This window comes from Manis pentadactyla (assembly GCF_030020395.1).
Source record: "Manis pentadactyla isolate mManPen7 chromosome 15 unlocalized genomic scaffold, mManPen7.hap1 SUPER_15_unloc_1, whole genome shotgun sequence".
Lineage (NCBI taxonomy): Eukaryota > Metazoa > Chordata > Mammalia > Pholidota > Manidae > Manis > Manis pentadactyla.
This window is the reverse complement of record NW_026644588.1, coordinates 675,058-691,399: the sequence shown is the minus strand read 5'-3', so window position 1 is coordinate 691,399 and position 16,342 is coordinate 675,058. Positions and strand designations below refer to the sequence as shown.

At 45.6% G+C, this 16,342-nt stretch overlaps 1 protein-coding gene across 2 annotated transcripts in view; it reads right to left on the bottom strand.

Annotated features, from left to right (window-relative positions):
• Positions 1–10,640: 10,640 nt before the first annotated feature.
• Positions 10,641–16,342, bottom strand: part of LOC130678800 (zinc finger protein 585A-like) — a 28,880-nt gene continuing 23,178 nt past the window's right edge. For both annotated transcript variants that reach the window (XM_036900585.2, XM_036900586.2), the window contains exon 3: positions 10,641–16,000. In XM_036900585.2, the coding sequence (XP_036756480.2) occupies positions 13,089–16,000 (2,912 nt within the window). In that variant the 3' untranslated portion in view covers positions 10,641–13,088. The remainder of the gene's footprint in view (positions 16,001–16,342) is intronic.

Here is a 16,342-nt window from a genome sequence, read left to right as displayed (position 1 = left end):
ATTAGTTGATTAAGGTTAGAGAAGGAAAAACAGCATATAAGTAAAAATAAGCTTGGCCTTTTAGCAGGCTAAGGTAAATTTCACAGTGTCATGATCTAATTGCCCAGTGAGGTCATGGGCTATGCCGAGATACTTCTCTTCATCTGGGGAACATTCAAACGTTCCAGGCCAAGTGGCTCCTGGCCTGTTGAGCTTTAACTGATCTCACTGAAGAATGCCTATATTCCTAGTTTGGTATCTTTACCCTAAAGAATTAGTGTGACTCTGACTTTGCGTAATGCTTAACATGGAGTTTCGGTAGGGACTTCTTTGCACCTTGTTACATTGCTCTGACTGTAATTATCCCCCTTTGCTTTTTTCTGGAGGCCCTCACCCTACTCTGCCTAAATGCACGGTCCCTGTCTCAAAAGCATACTATGTGACATATCATATCATCTTGTGGTATTCTATCTATGCTACATTACATATTTTCCTGCATCATACCATATGTTATATAAGAATAATTTGTATAATATTCCTTAATGTGCTCTGTGTTCTCCCCATGAGTCCTACATTCCTTATGAGTACACTGGCTTCATCTAGGGGAGTAACACAGAGTACACAGTCTCTGGCTCATATTTTACAAAGGGCATTTTCTACCTCAGTAGTTCTTAATACTTGGTGTAGGTACTCACAGCCCAGAGAACTAACAAAGGGGACATAGGTTCAGGCTCACTACAATAGGAGAAACCTGGTGTGTACCTTTTTAAAATGTCATCACTTAATTTTATTTCTCCCAGAGCTTGGGGACCTTAGCCACAGGCCACTCACTGTGATGATCTCATGCTGTTTTGAACCACTGGCCACAAGAGAAACACATCCTGAAAAACTCTTCCAGCTCCAAAAGGAATTCCACTTCACTCAGTGTTACCAAAGTCACAATGACAGAAAATGCCACATGGGCAGAAGGGACAGAAAGTGTAAAGTCATGGAGATGGCACAGACCAACCTGGGGGATTCAAGAACTTGGGGTCCGCCTTCTGCCTGCAGGAAATAAATGTGTGAAGTGGAGTTGACTGTGGAACAGCGGACTGAGAATGTCCCTTACCTTAGAAACTGCTGTCCAGGGGATTAAGCTACACAACATCTTTCTTGAGCTGTTTGGTAGGATGCTTACCTGGAACTCTAAAGAATTTGCTGAATGAAGAGGGGGGCCCTAACCGAGGATCCAGACAGAACCCGCTACCAGGGCAGGCCCAGAACTCACCCTAAAAGACCCAGAGTAAGACTTTCTTCATTATCAGGCTCAGATTCCCCCCCACACCCACAGTGAGGAGCTTATCTGCCATTTTTTGACTGTGGAAGCTAGGAACAAGCATGATAATCCACATATGCACTAACAACCACAGACCAAATCATGCAAACCCCCCTGAACACACCCCTTTCCCTATGAATAAACAGTTATGCTGACCCATAAAAGTTCCTGTACCCAGTGCTTTGGGAGACAAATTTTACACAACCTTCTGTCTCTTTATTTGGCTGCTGTGCTTACAATAAAACTCTCCCTGCAGAAGACCAGTGTCCCTGTGACTGGCTTTCTGATGCACATGGGCACACACCCAGCTTGGCTCAGAAACACTCTGAGGCTTTTAGAATCCATGGAGAGTTTGGATCAAGGTGGGGTCTCTCTACATTAGGGTTTTAAAACTTACACAAGGCTGTTTAATGAAAGGACAGAGAGGAGAGGGTTCATGAGTATATTTTGAGGCACAAGGACATAGAATCGTGGCTCAAGATCACATAGCTGATAAGAGGGGACACTGAAGCACAGATTAATTAGGCAGCCAGCACGAGGTCGCCTGGCTGCAGGCCAGAGAAGAATCTAGGGAGGCATGAGCCCACTGAATACTGTCATGGTCACATTCCCCTAATGTCTGCCTGTTTGCACAGGTTCACAAGGCTGCAGAAGCACTTATGGAACCCACACAAGCAAGTGGAAACTGTACAAAAACCTCACTGGCCCATAACCCTGACGGCATGTTTTCTACATTGTGGTTTCCTGGGGATCTAAATATCATTTCCCCAGTGCTGGAGTCTGGGAACACTGGAGACACCCATGACCAGGGCATGACCTCACTGTCAAGCTTGATATATATGTTCCTATTTCTTGCAAACAGGATAAACATGCATGGAGGGGTCTATTTGGAACTTGTATTTGAGATGCGCCGATGCTCAGGTAGAAGTTAGTTTGGGGTGTTAAGGAAAACACAGTATCCTTTGATGTGGGAACAAATAGTAGGGGTGCAGGAGTCACAGACAGAGTGGCTTCCTGAGAAGTTGGATGTCCATGCTGGAGATCAGACGTGATGTAGAGAATGGGTGATACGTGTCTGGAATATGCAGTGCTCCAGGACTGGGTTCATATTTATGAATTGTACTTTAAAATTAAGAAGTACAATTTCATGCTGAAAGCTGACATTTCTATACCTGAGAATCCACTTAAAATCATGTGAAGTATTAAAATAATTATGGGGGAAAAAGATGGCACTGTGAGAAGTAAGGCAGAAACCTCTTCCCCAAATCACATAAAACATGAAAATACAGAAAATACAAATAATCCTGAAAAAGTGACCCAAACACTGCAGAACAGACTGCCTACACCTGGGGATAAAGGGAAGACCTCGCAGAAAAGGGTGAAGTAGCAAAGCCACAATCTGGCAGGTCCCACGCCCTCCCCCTCCCCCAACCCCATCTCACAAGTGAGAGGAAGAGAAGTGGAGTGGGGAGGGAGTGGAAGCCCACACCTGCTGAAGCCCTGGAGATCTGCCCCAGGAGCATGAGCCCACATTACATGGTGCTCTGGAGATTAGTGGGGTTGGAAAGCAAGCACAGGTGGAATACTCCGACACTGAGACTCCAGCCAACTTGTGGAGAACAGGTATGCACTATTGGCAAACAGGAAAAGCAACCAGAAGTCCAGTGGCTGTGTCTACACCAGTAATGACATATTGATACCCTTCTGACATGGGCAGAGGTCCAATATAATCTACCTGATGAGGGGTATTAGCCCCTTAACTATTATCCCATGTTGCTGTGGGACTCAGTGTAAGTCCCTTTAGATCACACAGTGCAGTCTTGCTGGGCTCTGCTGACATATTCAAAGGTTAAAGGCAGGCCCCAGATAGACTACAGCCCACGTCTTCTGTCCCAAATGCTACAAGTGTTGATATAACCATTGGGCCACATCAGATGTAGGCTTTCCTTCTAGCCAACATATCTGGGCCAATTCATCTGCTTGTTTCCTGGGGATGCCAGCAGCAAATGACCTGTCACATGATATACTGTAACAGTTTTAGTCTGAACAGAGGCCTTTAAGTCTTGCTACAATACTTGCACCCAAAGGGGTCGGTGACTACCCATCCAGTTGGCATGGTACTATGTTGGCACTCACAGAGTAAAGCCTTGTCAGATGGCCCAGCTGTCAGTGTAGACAACTAGCGGGGACTTCTGGGTGATCACAAGACACACAGCCCACAACTCTGCCCACTGGCTGCTCTTCCCCTCCCCACCCCCATCCATATTGTCTCAGTCTGAGGATGGAAAGCTATGGCTGTCCATTTTGGGGGCTGCCCACGGCTGCAGCCATCTGTGTACCATGCATCTTCGGGTATAGGGGCTCTTCCCTCCTGATAAGGGCTTTCTGCTACTAATGTCTCTAAAGCAAATTCTTCCTGCCTTTCATTGGTATGTGTCACTGGCCCCAGTAAGGACTGTAGTTCTTCACTAAGGGGCTAGAAGAGAGGATGTTACACTGCTGTAGGTACATGCCCCACTAGGCCAGTGTACGTGTCTGTGCCACGCCTCTCCATGGGTTTTGAGTCCAGTCTCATACCCACCCCACAATGGGATAGGTGGTTATTACCTTTATTCGGACTATTCCAGTGATGGGCTCTGTAGCCAGCAAGGCATGGTACACAGCAGCCAGTTGCTTTTCTGTCAAGTTGTACCAGACCTCTGCCCATTTCCAGAGCTGTGACCAGAATCCAACAGGTTGGCGAGTTTGTTCAAGCCACTGCCAGAGACCCCAGCCATAACCGTCCTCAGTCACATGAATGTCCAGCTCACAGGGCCTTGATGGGTCTATCACACTCAAGGCCTGCACGGCCTTGACTGCCCACTTTGCCATAGTAAAGGCAGATGTACATGTCCCATCCCAGTCCCACCTGACACCATCTCATACCAAACAGTATAAGGGCTTCAGAATTTGTGCCAAGTGTGAGATAAACACTCTCCCTAGCCTAAAAGACCCCAAAACTTCAGTTATAATGCTACCATTGTAGGGATAAGGAAGGCCTAGACTTTATGATCCTTTCTCCTGTAGATATTGCAGCAATCTAGGTGATGTACCTTCCAGATCTTCAAAAGAATCAGATGTGAACATAATGCCATCAATACAATGACACAGCCATACCACTGGCAGTTTCTCCCATGTAGTCAAGTCCTGGGCTACAAGTTCACGACAGATGATGGGGCTCTGGGGGTATCCCTGTGGGAGGACAATGAACGTCCACTGCCGGCCTTCCCACATGAAGACAAACTCTGACTGACTTTCCTGTGCTATGTCAATGGGAAAGAAGGCATTAGCAAGGTCCACAGCATGCTGATACGTCCCCAGTTCAAGACTGAGGGTGTCCAGGCGGGCTGCTATACAGGGGACAGCAGCATGCAGAAGGGGTGTGTGGCTTTATTCAATTCTCTGTAATCTACGGTCATGTGCCAGTACCAATCTGGCTTTTTCACTGGCCACACTGGGGAATGAAAAGGACTATCATTGGGCTTTATAATACCCACCTTCTCCAGGTCCTGGAGGCTTTCTCCAATTTCTTTACAACATCTAGGTAATTTGTATTTCTTGGTATTGTCACCTCCTATAGCAACAAGGAAATCTAAAGGCAGGTGCCTAGCATGTCCCTTCACAACTGCCTTTACCACAAATCCTCAGTCTGAGCTCACATGCAGTGGTCTGTAACTGTAGGCCCTGTGGGATATCTATCCCCAAAATATATCCGGGGATGGGAGAGATAAACACAGTACACTCCTTTGGGGGTAGAGGCCCTATTCCCAACAGCATTCAGGCTTGTTTCACTCTGATAGCCTTACCCCCATGTCCATCTATAACAGCAGGGGTCCCAGAAAACTGATCAGGTTGCCATAAATCAGTGAGCGCTCAGCTCCTGTGTCCACCAGAGCCAGGCCATACTGTACATTCACTGGGGACCAATGAATTGATATTTTGACATGTGGCCTCCGGTCCCCACCCAGTTCCCCAGGGTGGGTGCTTTGACCCTCGCCTCAGCCACACTATCGCTCAGTCATCTTTCTGTGAGGATCCAGGTGGGGTTGGCTCACTCTCCAACAGGATGTCCTGTAGACAGATAGGATGGACTTGGGGCTTTGTCTCTGGCCTTCATTTCTAAATCCTTACCTTAGCCAACTGCCAAAACCACTGTTCCAGCTTCAATTTTTGCCACAGCTCCCGTAAGATTTGACTTCCTATCCAATTTCTCTTTATCTGCTCCTGCCTATCAAATAAACCCGCATCTGGGTCCTTGTGACTCTCACGGGACCCTTTACAGCCTTCCACTCAGGGGCAGACCGCACTCCCTTCCACGCCCGCACGCCTTCCACCTTCCACCTCCCAAACCCGCCAGTGTGGGTAACCTCATCTAAGGGTCGCCCTAAGCGGTGGGCAAGAGTGGCCACTGGGGGCCCAAAGAGGGGTGGGGGAGCCATCTGAGGCACGGCACCCCTCTTCTCTAAGGTCAATCGCTCCTCGTCCGGGCCACGGTTTCCTGGTTTATAAATGACGTTTTCAAGCCCAACTCCCGTGTAACACCTGTTGGATCTTGGCGCACGTCTGCCACCTAGTGGGGAAAGGTGGTAAGTCACCCTATTGGGCCATCAGCCAATCCAAGAGGGAGAGGCTCCCTGGGGTCTCAGGTGTATTCTGTAATCGCTGCTACAGGGCAGCATGAGTTGTCAGGAACCCAAATTTCCCACCTCTAACCTGGACAAAATAATCTCATCTACCCCTACATCCCAAAGGTGCAGGAGCCAGGCTCACATGAACTGAGAGTTTCTGCCAAAACCAGGAGCCAAAATCCACCAGCTCGGCCTGAGTACAGAGGCGGCGCTGAAGTGCTCCACGACCTGGGGAGGGGCTGCCCCTCCCGCGGGGGAGCCCTCGGTTGCTCTTTCTTTCCTACTTCACTACTGGGAGGGGTTTCGGTAGCGGAGGGGCTGGTGCCTCTGGCACCGCTCCAGGCCCCTCTCCCACCACCTCCGGAGCCGACGGCGCCGCGCAGCCTGCGTTCTCACGCCGCTCCTTCCCTCGCTGCCGTTGGATCTGCCCCTCCCTCCACCGCTCCTTCCCTCGCTGCCGTTGGATCTGCCCCTCCCTCCACAGCTCCGTGCCGTGGCGTCATCTCAATCATCCACGCGTTTTTTACCTCCTCCAGGCACCTCACAGCCGGCATTCTCAGGCTGCTCGCAGGAAGACATTCTCCTCCCTTGTGGCCTCTCTTCCCACTCCGGGAAATGGCCCACCCACGGTCGCTCCCTTTCTTTGAGGAGTTCTGTTCTGCGGAGGGCCTCCGCCACTTCCTTTGGCCCCACCTCCACTCCCCACAGGCCTGGGGGGGAGCGCACACCTCTAGGAGGCAAGCGACCTTGGACCAAATGTCCACTGGGGGACCCCCAGGTATCTCCCACCCTTAGGGGCAGCCCACTGAGGCACCCCTCCCACGAGGGCAGCTTGTTCTTTTTTTTCAGTATGCAGCAAATACTGCTGACTATGCCAAATGCTCTCACCTGAGGGTTTCAGTCCAGAGCAAGTTTGCTCTGGATTCGGTGAGACCAAAAAATGACAATGGAATGTTGGGAGTAAAAAGCAGCTCACACCAAGCTTTACTCGCACAGTGGTAGGTCGAATGCTAGAACCCCATCTGCCTCTGCCTCTTCCCCAGCCCCTGCTCTCTTCTCTAGGACCTGCTCTTTGCACTGTGGTAGATCTTTCTGTAGCAATACCGGCAGTAACGGCTGATTGCCAACGGGTATACAAGCATGTGCCTGCACAGTAGGCTAAGCATTACATCTGCACACATATACAACGGAGATTAGGATCAGGTGAGAATCCTGGCTGTGGAACTCCCATTCTCCTTACATTCATAATGGCCATAGTTATTCTAGGATTCTAGGTTGTAATTCCCCTTAAGTCCAGGGACCAGCAGTTTGGTAGGACCCATCTGTGAATGGATTTTTAATCCATATTTTAGTCCAACCCTATCTGGTCACAAATGAAGTGTAAACCACATTTCCATCCAACTACATCTCACCACAAATGGGGTGTGATTCCCATTTCTGTCCAATCATAGGGTCTCCAACATGATGATTATTTAGCCAACTTCTCAGGACACAAACTTAAGATTTTGCCATTTTTGCTAGATAGTCACAGCCTCCAGACCCACAGTTTGTTTTTTACCACAAAAAGGTGGCATGTTTGACTAGAACTAAAAGGCCACATTAGCTAAAGGTTTGGGTTCCTCAGAGCCAGATCTAAGAGAGACGTGCCCATGGGTTGGGGATTGTGCATGTTTTACAGTGCACTCTGTTGCACAAAAATTGCCTTGAGACTGATGGGTGATCTAGCGTTGATCTAACCCATTCTGTGACCAACTTAATCCTCTCACAGGAGTCTTATTGAGGTGGTAAGTACTCTAATAGCTCTCAAATCCTCGACCCATGACCACCATTTATTTTACTTTTTGTCCTCCAAGATCCCCTCTGGCAGTAGCCTTTTTTACATATGACAAATGTGCACTTAGCAATACCACCCAGAAGTAACATATAGGGACATGTACACAGAGGCAAGAAAGCTTTTCAAGTTACTAATATTTGTGAAGATTTTATTTACCCAAGTTCTAATTTCTAAATGGTTGAACATTGTGTCCTCCACCACCTAGGGCTGAGGTTGATCTAATTCTGAGTGACCACCATTTGAGCAGCTAAGACAGGGACACCTATCTTATCATCAGATTCACACAAATGGTTTGACAATGCTTCTGTTACGGGTTGAGTCTGTTCTCCTAGACCCTTGCCCCTGACACGACAAAGACTTGGAAGGCAGAGACACAGCTGCAAAGCAGTGAAAGCACCTGAACACACTCCAAGGGAGGAGTGGGTCGGGTCAAGACAAAGGCCTCAAACTGTTAGGTGGGGCGCTTATACATTGCATTCTGGCTGAAGCACCTCTTTGATTGTTAAGGTGGGGTTATCTGATTGATGGGTCCACCTGTATAGCCATACCTCTCAGTGCTCATGTCCTTTCCTTTGATGAGGCATGTTTTGGGCAGTTCTTAAATTTTCTTTGCACCCATGTTGGGATTAGGTTGAGACCAGTTTGGCCTGGTTCTGACAGGCAAAGTTATTTCCCCATAAATCCTTTGTTGTCTTCTGTAAGTCCGGGGAGAGGAAATCCCGGGGCAAAATACCTCTAAAAACCAAAAAAAATCAGTCAAAGGGAAAAATACAGTTTAAAACCCGTTTACTGCTTATGAACTGCAGTCCAGCGCCGTCTCTCTCCCCTGCTCTGGAAGGAAACAAGACAGCAAGCAAGCCTCTCCCTTAAACTCTCAGGTTCAGACACACCCTCGGTATGGAGATGAACTTTCCACCCCCTGAGGATATGCAAATGAACTAAAGCCATACTTCTCTCCACCCGTGAGCGTCTGTTGATATGCAGATGTACTAAAGCCCGAGGAGACATTCTGGAAATATTACAATTTTACCCACGTCTTCACATGGGACTCCCTACTTGGGCAGTTTGAGTGATTTTTTCCTTGACGTTTTACCCTCTGCTTTCCCTTCCCCTGGCTGCTCATGTCTAACACTTCTACAGTCTCCAGTTAGATTACTGCTTCCTTTCTAATTTCAATTCCTCCTGCAGTTGCCTAACACTTGCTTTAGCTCCTAGTGTGGCTTTGGCTGCTAACAAAGCTGCTGTGAGGAGGGGCCATCCTACAGCTGCAGCATTGACCTGGCTTTTGCTACCGTGTGCAGGACTTGCCCTGGGCCCTCTCTTTTATCCACTTTCCCTGACAAGTTGGACGTTGAGGCAGAGGATGCTACCTACCTTTTCCTAACTGCAATTCCTTCTGCAGAAGGGCAAATTTCCTTCTTGGCTGATAGCTCAGCTTTTGTGGTATGTCTGCAGAGGCCACTACAGTTATTACCGCCCTTTTGCAATCCTTTCCCATGCATGCTACTTTCATGGTCTGCAAAAGACTTTCCAGTCCCACCCGACTTTTGGGGGGCATTCCTGTGCTCATGTGGTGGGCCACATTCACCTAATAGGCCACCCACTGCATACCACGTGGAAGGGGCGGCAACCCCGGGATTTCCCCTGGGGGTGCTCTCCCCTTACTCATCACTGGCTTTCTTGGGTCCCTATTTGGGCAATTGTTCCATGAATTTCCCTAGGAGATGTAAAAGAAAAGTCCCCAAAACTGACAGGCCAAAGGACGACTCAGACAAGTGCAGCTCAGCAGCAAGCAAATGAGTTTTATTAAGGGCTTACTTATGAAGCGGTGGGTGACATTTAGGCAGTTGCTATACCAAAGTCACCACTCACTGCCCATCATATAGCATTTTATCCAAGACCAGGGAAGGAGCAGAAGAGCATGGAGCCCCTCCTTGCACTTCCAGGGACTTGTAAACACCCTGGCAGCCCAGGGGTCTCCAGCCTGCAGGCTGCAGCAGGGAAGTCACCCCTCTCCCTGCCTTGGAGTGCAGCCCAGCAGTTTGTCCTTTAAAATGGCTACTTTAGTCAAACCGGCTCTCCTTTGGTCATCACCTATTTTACAATAAGGAACACAAATCTTACACCAGCGTTATTTCCCATAGTCAAAATCTAGAAATAACCCAAGCTCCCATGAACAGCTGGATAAACTGTAGTATATAAAAAATACTACTAGGAAAAAAGCTACTCACACAGCACCATTGATGAATCTGAAAGTACTTACGACAAAGAAAAATTAAACAGCTTATGATTTCAATCATATGAATTCATGAAAAGGCAAATGTACCTACTTATTGTAAGGGAAAGTGAACCAATGTTTACCTGGAGAAGTGAGGAGGGCATGGAGATTATAAAAGGACATGAGGTAGATCTACTATGGTCATTATAAGGACTATGGTGGTGGTTTCGGTGGTTCATACTTATGTCAAAAGTTAGTAAATTGTACCTATTAAACATAGGCAGATTGGTATATATGTTAAAACATGCACATTAGTACATGTAAATTAGAACACAATAAAGCTTTAAGAACTGGCCCAAGATTTTAAAAAATCCATCCCACTCCTTTTGGAAAATAGATTTGGCAACACTATGTTCACTGTACCCTGTCTCCTTAAGCCTCAACATCACGACTGCCTGAGTGGTAGCAAAAAAAAAAACCAACATGGAAGCAATGAAGAACACTTCCACCTGATTCCACGAGAATGCTGCCTGGGTCACCAGAGCCAAGTCTGGACTCCAGATCCCCCTTTCTATTCCTTTTTCTGCTGTGCATTAATAGCCTTAAGGCAAGCACTGAGAAACTATGGGAATTCACAAAACCTTTCAATTATTTATTACTTCCTCTGAATGACTTCAGCTACATGATAAACATGCCCAGAAGTCCAAGATTTGTGTATAACCTGATCCTGCACAAATCATTGCCAAAGACACTTTTTTGGATGATTTTTATTGAAATATAGTTCACATACAATATTATATTGTACAAGTTTACAACATAGTGATTTGGCAGGAGTCTCATTAAATGCTCATCCCAACTAGGGTAATTAGTATCTTCCAACATAGAAAGATGTTACAGAGCTCTTAACTATATTCTCTATGCTATACTTTCACCCCAAGATCTATATTGAGCTTTTGTGCTTTATCCCTTTCACCTGTTTCACACACATACCCCAACATCTCGCTTCACATTAGTGACCAGTCGATTCTCACCATCTACAAATCTGTTGCTGTTTTGTTCATTTTGCTTTTTTAGACTGCACATATAAGTGAAATAATATAGCATTTGGTTTTCTCTATTTGGCTTATTCCACTCAGCACAATACCCTCTAGGTCCATCTGTTGTTGCAAATATCAAGGAATTCCTTTATTATGGCTGAATAATATTCCATTGTGTATATGCACCACCTCTTCTTTATCCACATATTGATAGACATTTTAGTTGCTTCCATATGTTGGCTACTGTCAATAATGTGGCAATAAACATAAAAGTGCGTGTCTTTTCAAATCACAGGTTTTGTTTTCCTCAGACTCATAGAAGTGAAATTACTGGATCTGTGGTATTTCTATTTTTAGTTTTTCTATGAACCTCCATACTGTTTCCCATCGTAGTTGCACCAATTTACATTCCCACCATAGTGCAGGAGGATTCTCCCTCTGCTCTACCCTTGCCAACACTTGTCTTTTGACAGCAGTCATTGTGATCGGTGTAAGTAGGTATTTCATTGTGGCTTTGACTTGCATTTGGTGATATGGAGCATCTATTCATGTACTTGTCAGTTTGTACATCTCACTTGGAAAAAAGTCTATTCAGGTCCTCTACCCACCTTTCAATTGTGTTGTTTGAGGGTTTTTTTGGTGTTGAGTCTGTAATTTCTTTATGTATTTTGGATGTTAGATCCTTAACAGATATCATTTGCAAATATATTCCACAAGATTCCTGTTCTTGTCTCCTTCCCAAGCCATCTGTGTATCATTTCAGTATTTATAGCTGAGGGAGAAGTCTGAACTTTTTAATAGCTTGGTATTACATTTTTTAATTTTAAAATTTAGGTCCTTCCTTTTCTTAGGAGCTGGAACAGAACCAAGTTTGTTTGGGGTAAAAACTGTATTTGGATGCACTTTTAGGAGAGGCACATTCCATCAAGCTGACTGCAGTTTGCTCCACTCCCTATTAAGCCAGTGTTTCTGGACCAATTCTGTTTTCTCCTGAACCCAACAGTCTTATAACCAATGAACATATTCCAGTGAACTGTGGACAGCAGAGCACATGGCTCTTTGTAGACATGGGGAAGATGTCCCCTCAACAACACTGGCATACCTGCATTATCTCCTTTGAGTAAGGAAAAAAACTTATGCCACTCTCAGAAGCAACTGAGGTTCTCACACTTATCACCTCCTCAGAGTCATCTCTGAGATTCCTAAAACACAAAACATCTAGGCCTCAAATGAAAACCAGAAAGTATTGCAGTCTTTTCTAGGAGGCTGTGAGCAGAAATGCAAATTTGGTTAACACTGGCAAGTTATATTCTGCAATCATACTGTATCTACTTAGGCAGAGAGAACCTGAGGCTCCTAACAAGTTATTTGCCCCTCCATGATTGTAGAGTCCAAAAGTGTTGATAAACTACATACTCAGCAAGTAGAACATTCAAGGCTAAACAGGACTTAAAGAATAAGGCCTTGATTAGTATATAAACCAAAGTAATGTGTGGCAGGCAGTTCTCAAATTCATGACACTGAGACTGGAAAAATTAACCACAAGTATCACAGAAGACCAACATGTCAGTAAAAAATGTAGTCATGCTCTGCAAGCTGCCAGCTGAACTCACAATATTCTTTGGGACAACAATGACCCAGGTCCATGCCCAAAGTAGTCCAATGTCCAGGAAGGAGGGAAAGCTGAAGCCCTAAGAGCTCAGGTTATTCATGATTTCTTCTAATACGTGAGAGAACAGAGTTCAGCTTCCCCAAATACACTGGGGTGGTGACGAATGGACACCATGTGGTCTTGTCAGGTGGCAGAGGTGTAATGGCCTGGGTCACAAAAACAAGCAATCTGGGAAGCAAATCTGGGAAGAGCCCTGGACAGGTTAAGAAAGTACAAGGTGGTTTTTTTTTTTTTTGAGCTTACCATGTAACTGAAACTTATGGGGAGTCACTCAACTCATATGCATGAGATACAATTCAGATCGAAGGCTCCTGTTTCACCTGATGTGGTTTATACTGAACAGGAAATTGTCCATTCCCTGTACATCTAAGGATTTTCTCCATTATGAACTTTTTGATGTTGAGAAAGGGTATATTTCCGTATAAAAGATTTCCCACATTCTTGGCAGTCATAAGGCTTTTCTCCAGTGTGACATCTCTGGTGTACAGTGAGTGCTGATTTAGAACTAAAGGATTTCCCACATTCACTGCACTCATAAGGCCTTTCTCCACTGTGAATTCTCTGGTGTAGAGTGAACGGTGATTTAGCAATAAAGGATTTCCCACATTCACTGCACTTGTAAGGCCTTTCCCCAGTGTGAATTCTCTGATGTACAGTGAATGCTGATTTAAACCTAAAGGATTTGCCACATTCACTGCAGTCGTAAGGCCTTTCTCCAGTGTGACATCTCTGGTGTAGAGTCAATGTTGTTTTATTTCTAAAGGATTTCCCACATTGACTGCACTCAAAAGGCCTTTCTCCACTGTGCAGTTTGTGATGATACCTGAAACTGGAATTAAGGGCAAAAGATTTCCCACATTCACTGCACACGTAAGGCCTTTCCCCAGTGTGACCTCTCTGGTGTTCACTCAATTTGGATCTTTTCCCAAAGGATTTCCCACATTCACTGCACTCATAAGGCCACTCTCCACTGTGCATTTTATGATGATAACGGAGACTGGAACTATGGGCAAAAGATTTCCCACATTCAGTGCACACATGAAGCTTTTCTCCAGCATGACTTCTCTGGTGGTGCCTGAATTGAGATTTACCGTTAAAGGATTTTCCACATTTGATGCACTCAAAAGGCTTTTCTCCAATGTGAACTCTCTGGTGATAATGGAGTTTGGACGTAGAGATAAAAGACTTCCCACACTTATCACAGGCATAAGGTCTCTCTCCCTTGTGAACTCTCTGATGATAACGAAGATTGTAAGGAGAGGTAAGACGCTTTCCACATTCACTGCATTCATAAGGTCTATTCCCTGCATGACCTCTACGATGACAAGAGAGGGTGGCACTCCTGGCAAAAGATTTCCCACATTCACTGCACACATAAGGTCTTTCTCCTGTGTGAATTCTCTGATGTTGAATCAGGGAGTACCTTCTATTAAAAAATTTCCCACATTCATTGCAGTGAAAAGGACTTTCTCCCCTGTGAACTCTCTGATGACAAGCAAGCCCAGAGGAAGAGGTAAAAGATCTCCCACAGGTACTACACTCATAAGATCTTTCCCTATTATGAGTTTTCTGGTGCAATGACAGGTAGGATTTATGGCGAAATGATTTCCCACATTCACTACACTCATGAGGCCTTTGTACAGTGTGCACTCTGTGATGATAACGGAGGCTGGAACTATAGGGAAAAGACTTCCCACATTCACTGCATTTGTAAGGTCTTTTCCCTGCATGAACTCTCTGATGGACCCAGAGGGTGGAGCTACAGACAAAAGATTTCCCACATTCAGTGCACACATAAGGCCTTTCTCCTGTGTGAACTCGCTTATGCTGAATGAATGATGACAATTGAAGAAAGGACTTCCCACATTCACTACACTTATAAGGTCTTTCCCCTGAGTGAATTCTCTGGTGTAAAATGAGGGTATTTCTTCTGATGAATGATTTCCCACATTCAGTGCACTCAAAAGGTTTCTCTCCTGAGTGCACTCTCTGATGAATTTCAAACTCATACCTAAAAATAAAACATTTCCCACATACAGTGCATTCATAAGGCCTTTCTCCTGTATGACTTCTCTGATGATAACGGAGGCTGGAGCGAGAAATAAAAGATTTATCACATTCGCTACACTCATATGGCCTTTCTCCTGAGTGAGTTCTTAGGTGTATAATGAGGCTATTTCTTCGGGTAAAAGACTTCCCACACTTACTACACTCATGAGGCCTTTCTCCAGTGTGAACTCTCTGATGATAAAAGAGGTCAGACCTAGAGATAAAAGACTTCCCACAACCACTGCACTTATAATAAGGCCTTTCTCCTGTGTGAGATCTTTGATGATAATGGAGGGCAGAAACAGAGGTGAAAAATTCTGCACAGTCACTACATTTGTAAGACCCTTTCTCAGTTTGAACTTTCCTATGTGGAATGAACACTGAGCTATGGCTAACCGATTCCTTACATTCACTACACACATAACTGTTTTCTCCACTGTGCCATTTCTGGGTATGAATGAGGACAGATTTGTGGCTTAAGGATCTCCCACATTTGCTGCACTTGTATTGCCTGGGCCCAGAATGAATCTTTTCATGTTGACTGAGGGTTAAGCTTTGCCTAATGGATCTTTCACATTCACCATACTCTTGATGGCCTTTTCCAGTGTGCACTCTGTGGTGTACAATAAATGAGGATTTGTCCCTGAATGTTTTCCCACATTCACTACAAACAAAACACTGTTTTCCAGTGGGGATATCCTGGCCTCGAACAAGTGTATCTGTGGGGTTGAAGGTTTTCTTGCATTCTCCCCAGATGTATTGACTTTTCCTGTTCTGTAAAGCAGCCCCACCCTGGGTGATTCCATTTGGCTTCTCCCCGGAATCACTGGCCTGTTGTTGCAGATGTCCCAAGCTGGTTGGGAAGTCCTTCTCTACCTCTCCATAGGTAAAAGGCTTCCCTGACTTAGGAAATCCACAGCTAATCACAGACAAGGACCTTTCCTCAGTGTCTCCGAAGGGTTTCTCTTTCATATGCCGCTCCTGGTGCCTTTGCAAGTTCATACTGAAATAAAATCGCTTTGCACATGCCCCACACCTCAACAGTTTCTGACTGTATTGTGTTCCCTGGTCAGCAAAGTGGAAAATGTCTCTCAAGACAGGACCACACATCTCACAGGGGTGGGTCTTCCGGGAAGATGGAGCTGCCTTGGGAATCCTGGCCTTTGACTGTTGTACACAAATGCTCTGTTCAAAGGGTGCATCTGCATCCTCTGCTCTACAGCAGCAACCTGAACACAAAGAAATGCTGGTGAAGTACATGTTAATTGAAAGAAGGAGCGAGCCTGCTGTACAAATATGAATTGGTCTTAACTATGCATGAATGTTTGGGATGCAGTTCAAGAAAACAGAATTGACATTCAGTTGGCAGGAACAGCTGGCTGCTATTACTGGGACCAGAGGTCACAGAATGGTGCAGATCTCATCACAGCAAGGAGACAGAATATGACACAAGGAACAGAGGCAGGTTGTTATAATTCATTTTACTGCCAACAACCTTCTTGCAAGACATTTTCTATTGCTGACAGGAGCCTAGGTAGAAGTGTAGAACCAACCCCTTTAAAATAGTTTGA